Source organism: Caloenas nicobarica, unplaced genomic scaffold (genome assembly GCF_036013445.1).
Source record: "Caloenas nicobarica isolate bCalNic1 unplaced genomic scaffold, bCalNic1.hap1 Scaffold_692, whole genome shotgun sequence".
Classification (NCBI taxonomy): domain Eukaryota; kingdom Metazoa; phylum Chordata; class Aves; order Columbiformes; family Columbidae; genus Caloenas; species Caloenas nicobarica.
The window spans coordinates 1-11,572 of record NW_027017681.1 but is presented as its reverse complement, the minus strand read 5'-3'; the positions used below and the strand labels follow the sequence as shown (position 1 = coordinate 11,572).

Here is an 11,572-nt window from a genome sequence, read left to right as displayed (position 1 = left end):
GGAGGTGACACAGTGTTGCCCCCCGGGGGTTGTTGGGGGTCACAGTGTCACCCCCAGGGACCGGGGGTGTCACCCTTGGGGACATTCTGTCACCCACAGTGACCCCCGGCGTTGTCCCCTGGGGCTGTGGCTGCGGTGTCACCTCCCCCCCCCCCGGTCAGTGTCCGCGGTGGCACTTTGGGGACGAGGGGACAAACCGTCCCGGGTGGGGACGTGGCCCCGTCCCCCCTGGTGTCACCTCAGGAAGCCACGGTGGCCCCTCCCTGGTGCCACCGGTGTCCTCGCAGATGCCACAACCAATGTCCTTGTCCTTGTCACCCTGGGTGTGGCGGGGACGTGTCCTTGTCCTCGCCCTCGCTGGTGTCACCTCATGGGCCACAGGGACTCGTCCGGGTCACTGCAGGTGCCACAAGCACTTGTCCTTGTCCCCGCCGATGTCACCGCAGGTGTCACAGTGACCTGGCCTTCACCTTGATGGTGTCACCACAGGTGTCACGGTGACTTGTCTTTGGCCTTGTTGTCACCACGGACGTCACAGTGACCTGGCCTTGACCTCACCAGTGTCACAGTGATCTGGCCTTGACCTCGCTGGTGTCACCACTGGTGTCACGGTGACTTGTCCTTGTTCTCACTGTGGGTGTCACAGTGACCTGCCCTTGACCTCGCCGCTGTCACGGTGACCTGCCCTTGACCTCACAGATGCCACGGTGACCCGGCCTTGACCCCGCCGCTGCCACGGTGACCTGCCCTTGACCTCGCAGCTGTCACAGTGACCTGCCCTTGACCTCACAGCTGTCACAGTGACTTGCCCTTGACCTCGCCGCTGTCACGGTGACCTGGCCTTGACCTCACAGCTGCCACGGTGACCTGGCCTTGACCTCGCAGCTGCCACGGTGACCTGGCCTTGACCCCGCCGCTGCCACGGTGACCTGGCCTTGACCTCGCAGCTGCCACCGCGGCCCCGCCCCCTCCGTCCCCCCGCCCCTCCCCCCCTCACACCTCGGACTCGAGGCTGGAGAAGTGGGCGGAGCCTCGTCGCGCGCCCAGCGGCCCCGCCCCGCCCCGCCCCCCCCAGCCGCCGTGGGGGGAGGGGGGGTGGGGGAGGGGCGGCCCCCAGCCCCAGGGCCCCCCCCAGGCGCTCAGGTCCTCCAGGCTGCGCGAGGCCGGGGGGGGGCGGCGGGCGGGGCAGGGCGGCCCGTGCCGGCGGGGGAAGGGGGGGGGGACCCCCCAGAAGCCGCCCCCTCCCCCCGCTCCCCAGGGCCCCCCCCAGCAGCCGGGGGGGGGTCCCCAGGGCCCCTCCCCCGCCCAGTCCCGCAGCCTCTCGGCCGAGCAGCTGCGGCAGCGGGGGGGGAAGGCGGGGGGAGGGGCGGCCCCCCCCAGGTACTCCAGGCTGCCCCCCCAGCCCAGGCCCCCCCCGTAGCCCCCCCAGGGCCCCCCCAGTTTCTCGGCCGACCAGCAGCGCCCCGGGGGGGGCCCCCGCTCCGGGAGGGAGCAGAGGTGGGCGGGGGGGGGGAGGGGCGGCGGGGGGGGAGGGGCGCACCAGCAGGCGGGGGGGGGCGGGGCGGCGGGGGGGGGCCGGGCGGGGGCGGGGGGGGGGTCGCAGCTGTCGGAGTCGGAGTCGGAGAGTTGGGGGTAGAGCGGGGGGTGGGGGTGGGGGAGGGGGTGGCCCCGGCACACGTGGGGGCGGGGCGGGGGGGGGCAGAGCAGCGGCTGCGCCTCGGGGTCCCCTCCCCCCGCGCGGGGGGGGCGGCGGGGCCGCGCGGGGGGGGGGGGAGGGGCTGCGCTCGTCCTCATAGGCCAAGCGCGCGTAGGCGAAGGGGGGGTCGGCTCCCCCGCCCCTCCCCCCGTCGCAGCGGCCCCGCAGCGGGGGGCGGCGCCAGGGCGGGGGGAGGGGCTCGGCGTCCCCCCCGGGCAGCGGGGAGCGGGGGCGGGGCGCCCCCCCCCGGCTCAGCCCCTGCGGCTCGATGGGGCCGTAGAAGCGGTGGAAGGTGGGGGAGGGGCCGCGGCGCGGGGGGCGGCGCTCGCGCGGGGGGGGCGGGGGGGAGGGCAGCGCGAGGGGGGCGGGGCCGGCGCGCAGCGCGGGGGGCGGGGCGGGGGGCGGGGCCGGCGGCGGCTCCTCCGCGCTGCAGCAGCTGTACATGCCCTGGGGGGGAGGGGAGGGGAGGGGAGGGGAGCGCCGGTCACGTGGGGACCCGCCCCGGCCGCGCCCCCGCCCCCCCCGCGGCCACGTGGCCCCATAACCCCCATGACCCCCCGTCCCCCTGTCCCCCTGTCCCCATGCTGTCCCCCCTGTCCCCCATGCTGTCCCCCTGTCCCCCTGTCCCCCATGCTGTCCCCATGTCCCCCTGTCCCCCATGCTGTCCCCCTGTCCCCATGTCCCATGTCCCCCTGTCCCCCAAGCTGTCCCCCTGTCCCTCCGTCCCCCATGCTGTCCCCCTGTCCCTATGTCCCATGTCCCCCTGTCCCCATGCTGTCCCCCTGTCCCCCTGTCCCCCATGCTGTCCCCCTGTCCCTATGTCCCATGTCCCCCTGTCCCCATGCTGTCCCCCTGTCCCCCTGTCCCCCATGCTGTCCCCCTGTTCCCTGTCCGTCTGTACCCGGCTGATGGCCACGTCCCCTTGTCCCCCATGCTGTCCCCCTGTCCCCATGCTGTCCCCCTGTCCCCATGCTGTCCCCTTGTCCCCCTGTCCCCCATGCTGTCCCCCTGTCCCCATGTCCCATGTCCCCCTGTCCCCCATGCTGTCCCCCTGTCCCCCTGTCCCATGTCCCCCTGTCCCCCATGCTGTCCCTATGTCCCCATGTCCCATGTCCCCCTGTTCCCCATGCTGTCCCCCATGCTGTCTCCCTGTCCCCCATGCTATCCCCCTGTCCCATGTCCCCCTGTCCCCCATGCTGTCCCCCTGTCCCCATGTCCCATGTCCCCCTGTCCCCATGCTGTCCCCCTGTCCCCCGTCCGTCCGTACCCGGCTGATGGCCAGCAGCGCCCTGGGCGTGCCGGGGCCGCGGCGCAGGTGCCGGTGCAGCAGGTGCTCCCAGGCCAGCGCCAGCAGGCTGAGCGCCATGGCCACCCCCAGCATGTAGAACACCCCGGCCATGTTGGCCACGTCCAGCTTGCTGCTCATCACCTCCAGCTTCTCCTGGTGGCAGATCCCGGACAGCCAGAGCCGCTCCAGCAGCTCCAGCTCATCTGCGGGACGGGGGACATCATGGGGACATCACGGGGACATCACAGGGACATCAGGGGGACATCGGGGGGACATCATGGGGACATCGTGGGGACATCATGGGGACATCACGGGGACATCGTGGGGACATCATGGGGACAGGACAGATCCCGGACAGCCAGAGCCGCTCCAGCAGCTCCAGCTCATCTGCGGGACAGGGGACATCACGGGGACATCACGGGGACATCACGGGGACATCGGGGGACATCATGGGGACATCATGGGGACATCGTGGGGACATCATGGGGACAGGACAGATCCTGGACAGCCAGAGCCGCTCCAGCAGCTCCAGCTCATCTGTGGGATGGGGGACATCATGGGGACATTGGGGGCATTATGGGAACATCGGGGACATGGGGACATCATGGGGACATGGGGACACTGGGACATCATGGGGACATGGCAATACGGGTGGGTATGGAGCTGTGGGGACACGACCCCCCCGTTCACCCTCCGTACACCCCCGGGCCCCCCGTTCTCACCGTCCCCCAGCAGCTGCAGCAGCGCCAGGTCCAGCGGGAGCCCATGACACCCCATAACCCCCCCGAGCCCCCATAACTGCCCTGTCACCCCCGGGCCCCCCGTTCTCACCGTCCCCCAGCAGCTGCAGCAGCGCCAGGTCCAGCGGCCGCTTCCAGCGCGAGCCGCGCTGCAGCCCGATGCCGTAGCCAGTGCTGGCGAACACCTTCCCCGAGCCGATGGTCACCAGCTTGCAGCCCTCCTCCTTGCGCGCCAGGTAGTTCAGCACGGCCGCGTCGTAGATGAAGGCGTCCAGCTTCCTGCGGCCCCGCCCGTCAGCCCCGCCCACGGACAGCCAGCCCCGCCCACAGCTCCCTGGCCCCGCCCACGGACACCCAGCCCTGCCCACAGCTCCCTGGCCCCGCCCACAGCTCCCTGGCCCCGCCCACAGACGCCCAGCCCCACCCACAGCTCCCTGGCCCTGCCCATGGACACCCAGCCCCGCCCACAGCTCCCTGGCCCCGCCCACAGCTCCCTGGCCCCGCCCACGGACACCTAGACCCGCCCACAGCTCCCTGGCCCCGCCCATGGACACGTAGCCCCGCCCACAGCTCCCTGGCCCCACCCACAGCTCCCTGGCCCCGCCCATGGACACGTAGCCCCGCCCACAGCTCCCTGGCCCCACCCATGGACACGTAGCCCCACCCACAGCTCCCTGGCCCTGCCCATGGACACCCAGCCCCGCCCACAGCTCCCTGGCCCCGCCCACAGCTCCCTGGCCCCGCCCATGGACAACCAGCCCCGCCCACAGCTCCCTGGCCCCGCCCACGGACAGTCAGCCCCGCCCACAGGTCCCTGGCCCCGCCCACAGGTCCCTGGCCCCGCCCACAGCCAGCCAGCCCCGCCCACAGGTCCCTGGCCCCGCCCACAGGTCCCTGGCCCCGCCCACAGCCAGCCAGCCCCGCCCACAGGTCCCTGGCCCCGCCCACAGGTCCCTGGCCCCGCCCATAGACACCCAGCCCTGCCCACAGCTCCCTGGCCCCGCCCACAGACAGCCAGCCCCGCCCACAGCTCCCTGGCCCCGCCCATGGACACACAGCCCCGCCCATGGACACACAGCCCCGCCCACAGCTCCCTGGCCCCGCCCACAGACACGCAGCCCCGCCCACAGCTCCCTGGCCCCGCCCATGGACACGTAGCCCCGCCCACAGCTCCCTGGCCCCGCCCACAGACACACGGCCCCGCCCACCGCATCATCTGCGCCCCCCCCCCCCCCAAGCCCCGCCCACAGCCATACCTGGACTCCCAAGCCCCACCCACATCCTCCAAGCCCCGCCCACGGCCTCCCCTGACCCCCCCACCCCTCCCAGGCCACGCCCCCTCCCTAAGCCCCGCCTCCTCGCAGGCCCCGCCCCCGCAGGCCCCGCCCACCCGCTCTTGAGGTGCTGCAGCGCGTCCTCCACGCGGCGCTGGTTGAACTTGACCATGTAGCTGTGCATGGCCGGGTAGTTGCTGCGGATGTTCTTCTCCGTGCTGCCGTTGGGCACCGTCCCAAACTTGAGCGGAGGGTACTGCTCCTGGGGCCGCTGGAACTGCGGACAGACACACGGACACACACGGGTACTGCTCCTGGGGCCGCTGGAACTGCGGACAGACACACGGACACGGACACACGGACACACACGGGTCCTGCTCCTGGGGCCGCTGGAACTGCGGACAGACACACGGACACGGACACACGGACACACACGGGTCCTGCTCCTGGGGCCGCTGGAACTGCGGACAGACACACGGACATGGACACACACGGGTACTGCTCCTGGGGCCGCTGGAACTGCGGACAGACACACGGACACAGACACACAGACACGGACACACGGGTACTGCTCCTGGGGCCGCTGGAACTGCGGACAGACACACGGACACAGACACACAGACACGGACACACGGGTACTGCTCCTGGGGCCGCTGGAACTGCGGACAGACACACGGACACACACGGGTACTGCTCCTGGGGCCGCTGGAACTGCGGACAGACACACGGACATGGACACACGGACACGGACACACGGACACACACAGGTACTGCTCCTGGGACCACTGGAACTGCAGACAGACACACGGACACAGACATGGACACACGGACACACACGGGTACTGCTCCTGGGGCCGCTGGAACTGCGGACAGACACACGGACACACACGGGTACTGCTCCTGGGGCCGCTGGAACTGCGGACAGACACACGGACACGGACACACGGACACGGACACACGGACACACACGGGTACTGCTCCTGGGGCCCCTGGAACTGCGGACAGACACACGGACACAGACACACGGACATGGACACAGGGGTACTGCTCCTGGGGCCGCTGGAACTGCGGACACACGGATGTGGACACACGGACGTGGACACACGGACACACTCCTCGCCCCCAATGTCTCCATTGCCCGCAGTGTCCCCATTGTACCCATTGTCCCCACGTCCCCACCTTCCTGTCGCTCAGCCCCGACACCGTGTCCACGTACTCCTCCTGGATCATGAAGGCCGCCAGGTTGGCGGTGTAGCTGGCGAGGAAGATGACGGCGAAGAAGGCCCAGACCAGCACCAGGATCTTGCTGGTGGTGCCGCGCGGGTTCTGCACCGGCACCGAGTTGTTGAACACGAGCGCCCAGAGCAGCCAGATGGACTGGCCGATGGTGAACGTGGGGCCACCCGCGCCTGGGGACAACGGGGACATTGGGGACAATGTCAACATGGGGTCAATAGGGACGCAAACAGGGACGCAATGGGGATGGGGACGATGGGGACGATGGGGACACCAGCGCCCAGAGCAGCCAGATGGACTGGCCCATGGTGAACGTGGGGCCACCCGCGCCTGGGGACAACGGGGACAATGGGGACAACGTCAACACGGGGTCAATGGGGACAATGAGGACACAAACAGGGACACAATGGGGATGGGGACAATGGGGACACCAGCGCCCAGAGCAGCCAGATAGACGTTCACCCACGCCTGGGGACAGTGGGGACATTGGGGACAATGTCCACATGGGGTCAATGGGGACATTGGGAACAGGGACAGGAACACCAGGTGACAAGGCGACCAGGTGACACGATGACAACATGACAAGGTGCCAGGTGACATGGTGACAAAGCGCCAGGCGACAAGGTGCCAGGTGACACGGTGACAAGGTGCCAAATGCCAGGGTGACAAAGTGACCAGGTGGCAAAGCAACAAGGTGCCAGGTGACAATGTGACACGGCGACAAGGTCACAAGGTGCCAAGGTGAAAAGGCGCCAATGTGACACGGTGACAGTGTGACACGTTGACAAGGTCATAAGGTGACAATGGGCCAGGTGTCAATGGGCCAACACGGTGACAATGTGCCGGGTGCCAATGTGCCAGGTGACAAGGTGACACGGTGACAAGGTGACAAGGTGTCAATGGGCCAACACGGTGACAATGTGCCAGGTGACGATATGACACGGTGACAATGTGACATGGTGACAAGGTGTCAATGGGCCGACACAGTGCCAATGTGCCAGGTGACAATGTGACACAGTGACAATGTGTCAGGTGACAAGATGACACGGTGACAAGGTGTCAATGGGCCGACACGGTGCCAATGTGCCAGGTGACAATGTGACACGGTGACAATGTGACATGGTGACAAGGTGTCAATGGGCCGACACGGTGCCAATGTGCCAGGTGACGATGTGACACGGTGACAATGTGACATGGTGACAAGGTGTCAATGGGCCGACACAGTGCCAATGTGCCAGGTGACGATGCGACACGGTGACAATGTGACATGGTGACAAGGTGTCAATGGGCCGACATGGTGCCAATGTGCCAGGTGACAATGTGACACGGTGACAATGTGACATGGTGACAAGGTGTCAATGGGCCGACACGGTGCCAATGTGCCAGGTGACGATGTGACACGGTGACAATGTGACACGGTGACAAGGTGTCAATGGGCCGACACGGTGCCAATGTGCCAGGTGACGATGTGACACGGTGACAAGGTGACATGGTGACAAGGTGTCAATGGGCCGACACGGTGCCAATGTGCCAGGTGACGATGTGACACGGTGACAATGTGACATGGTGACAAGGTGTCAATGGGCTGACACGGTGCCAATGTGCCAGGTGACGATGTGACACGGTGACAATGTGACATGGTGACAAGGTGTCAATGGGCCGACACGGTGCCAATGTGCCAGGTGACGATGTGACACGGTGACAATGTGACATGGTGACAAGGTGTCAATGGGCCGACACGGTGACAATGTGCCAGGTGACAATGTGACACGGTGACAAGATGACACGGTGACAAGGTGTCAATGGGCCGACACGGTGCCAATGTGCCAGGTGACGATGTGACACGGTGACGATGTGACATGGTGACAAGGTGTCAATGGGCCGACACGGTGCCAATGTGCCAGGTGACGATGTGACACGGTGACAATGTGACATGGTGACAAGGTGTCAATGGGCTGACATGGTGCCAATGTGCCAGGTGACGATGTGACACGGTGACAAGGTGACACGGTGATAAGGTGTCAATGGGCCGACACGGTGCCAATGTGCCAGGTGACGATGTGACACGGTGACAATGTGCCAGGTGACAAGATGACACGGTGACAAGGTGTCAATGGGCCGACACGGTGCCAATGTGCCAGGTGACGATGTGACACGGTGACGATGTGACTCACGCTGCGCGCTGGCCAGGCTGCGGTCGTAGCCGCCGGGGCTGAAATACTCGAAGAGGAAAACGGTGACGGCCACCACGGTGAGACACATGACGAACATCATGACCCACACGGCCGGGCTGTACGGCTCTGGGGACACGGGGACACGGGGGTCAGGGGGACACGGGGGGACACTGGGGGTCAGGGGGGACACAGGGACATGGGGGGTCAGGGGGACATGGAGGGTCAGGGGGACATTGAGGGTCAGGGGGGGGACACGGGTCGGGGGGACACGGGGGGTCAGGGGGACATGGGGGGTCAGGGGGACACGGGGGTCGGGGGGACACGGGGGGTCGGGGGGACACGGGGGGTCGGGGGGGACACGGAGGGTTGGGGGGTACACGGGGGGTCGGGGGGACACGGGGGGTTGGGGGGACACGGGGGGTCGGGGGGTCAGGGGGACACACATGGGGGGTCGGGGGGGACACGAGGGGTCAGGGGTCACACATGGGGAGTCAGGGGGGGACATGGGGACACGAGGGGTCAGGGGGGGACACGGGGGTCAGGGGTCACACATGGGGAGTCAGGGGGGACACGGGGGTCGGGGGGACACGGGGGGACAGGGGAACACACGGGGGTCCCCGCGTCCCCCGTGCGTACCCAGGAAGGCGGACGGGGACACGGTGCCGTTGCTCCGCGACACCATCACGCTGATCCCCGTCTCCACGAACGGCACCGAGAAGTCGATGACCTCGGCGCGCTCCTCGTTAATGGTTAACGAGCCGATGGCCATGTCGGCGCGGCCGTAGAACACCTGGGGGCGGGGCCAGCGAGGGGCGGGGCCAGCGAGGGGTGGGGTCGAGGGGGAGGAGCCAATAAGAGGGCAGGGATGGGGGTGGGGTCAGGAGTGGGAGGGGTTAGAAAGGGGCGGGGTTGGATGGGGCGGGGTCAGAAGGGGCAGAGTTAGATAAGGGGCGGGGTCAGAAGGGGGCGTGGCCAACACCGCTCCCCCTCTGAGCCCATTCCAGACCCCCGGGTGCCCCACGGGTGCTGGGGGTTCTGTCCCCAGACCCTTGAGTCCCCCAAGGTTTTAGGGTCCCCAAGGTTTTAGGGGTCCCCCCCAAGTTCCAGGGTCCGCCCCTGGGGTTCTGGGGCGCCCACGTCAGCCCCCATGCCGTTCCAGACCCCTGGGTGCCCCATGGGTGCTGGGGGGTCTGTCCCAAACCCTTGAGTCCCCCAAGGTTTTAGGGTGCCCCAAGGTTTTAGGGTGCCCCCGTTTCCGGGGTGCCCCCGATCTGGGGTGCCCACCTCGCCCACCATGCCGTTCCAGACGCCGTCCACCCTCTTGCCGTGGGTGCCGTTGGTCACCAGGTACAGGTCGTAGGAGAAGCCGAGCGCGCGGGACAGGCGCTTGAGCAGGTCGATGCAGAAGCCCTTGCAGCAGCGCTTCTGGGGGGGGACCCCTCCGGGGGGGCCCTGGGGACAGGGGGACGCTGTCACGGACATGGGACACGGGGACACGGGGGGTCAGGGGGACCACACATGGGGACACCCCAAGGTCCTGGGGACACCCTGGTGCCTGCGTCAGGCGCTTGAGCGGGTGGATGCAGAACCCCTAAGCAGCGGTTCTGGGGGGCACCTGGGGGCACGTGGGGACACGTGGGGACATTGCCCAGGTCGGGGGGACACCCCCAGAGTGGTGGGAACACCCCCAGGGGTCTGGGGACACAGCCTGTCGTGGCACTTGGGGACACCCCCAAGGGTGGCAGGAACACCCAGTGGCAGCGGGGACCCCCATGACAGTGGGGACACCCCTGGGACATTGGGGACACCCCCATGACAGTGGGACACCCCCGGGACAGTGGGGACACCCCCATGGTGGCCCTGAGGACACCCCAGGGCGTGGCCAGTTGGGCGTGGCCAGTGTGGGGCGTGGCAGGGGCGTGGCCACTTGGGTGTGGCTGGGGGGCGTGGCCGGGCGCGGGACCCACCCGTGGGTGCGGTTGAGCTGCTGGCGACAGGGGACGGAGTCGCGGATGCAGGTGCCGGTGGCCGGGTCCACGCTCTCCACGATGACGAACGGCCGCTCCTCCAGCGTGGCCACCGTCACGTGCTGCTCGTCGGCCACCGGCCGCGGCCACCGGCCCGCCCGCGACCACGCCGGGTACTTGAGCCGCAGCACGCGGCCCTCCCAGCTGCCCACCTGCGGGACGGAGCGCTGGGGACACGGGGGGCACCCTGCACGTGGCTGGGGGCACGTGGGTTGGGGACACGTGGGCTGGGGACACGTTGGGTCCATTTAGAGACGGTTGGGTTGGGGACAGTTGGGTGGCTCTAGAATGGTTGGGGATACTTGAGTTGGGGACAGTTGGGTTGGGGACATGTTGGGTTGGGGACACGTTGGGTGGCTCTAGAATGGTTGGGGACATTTGAGTTGGGGACAGTTGGGTTGGGGACACGTTGGGTCCATTTAGAGATGGTTGGGTTGGGGACAGTTGGGTGGCTCTAGAATGGTTGGGGATACTTGAGTTGGGGACAGTTGGGTTGGGGACATGTTGGGTTGGGGACACGTTGGGTTGGGGACACGTTGGGTTGGGGACACGTTGGGTGGCTCTAGAATGGTTGGGGACATTTGAGTTGGGGACAGTTGGGTTGGGGACACGTTGGGTCCATTTAGAGACAGTTGGCTTGGGGACAGTTGGGTGGCTCTAGACACAACTGGGGACAGTTGGGTTGGGGACATTGTGTCCATCTAGATATTGGGGTTGGGGCCACTTGGGTGGCTCTACACAACAGCGGAACTGGGGACACTGGGGTTGGGGACACCACAACGGGAGGTGACACCGGGTGGCACCGCAGCCCCAGGAGAGGAGCCAATGTCACCGTCACCGGGTGACAAACCCCACCGGGACCAGACGGGGACAGAGGGGGACGTCACGGTGGGAGGGTCACCACGGGGATGGGGACACGGGGCCGGTGACAGGGTGGGGACATGGGGGGACACGGGGGGACACTCACCACCTCCCAGCTGCGCTCCTTGGTGAGCGAGATGACGACGAGCGAGGGGTTGATGAGGAAACCGTCCTCGTTGAAGGACAAGTCCCGTTGTCCCCACGTGATGTTCCTGAAGTACCTGGGGAGGGGACGGCGGCGGTGACACCGGCGGTCCAGACGGACACAGCTGTCCC

General features: G+C 67.8%; 1 protein-coding gene across 1 annotated transcript; it reads right to left on the bottom strand.

Annotated features, from left to right (window-relative positions):
• Positions 1-993: 993 nt before the first annotated feature.
• On the bottom strand, positions 994-11,564 carry GRIN2D (glutamate ionotropic receptor NMDA type subunit 2D; the record flags this gene model as incomplete). Its single annotated transcript, XM_065658144.1, has 11 exons — positions 994-1,603; positions 1,740-2,143; positions 2,964-3,187; positions 3,816-4,003; positions 5,115-5,275; positions 6,178-6,407; positions 8,409-8,534; positions 9,045-9,198; positions 9,693-9,860; positions 10,372-10,587; positions 11,403-11,564. Coding segments are annotated over 11 exons (2,643 nt in total), but the record flags the coding sequence as incomplete, so codon positions are not given.
• Between the last annotated feature and the right edge of the window lie 8 nt (positions 11,565-11,572).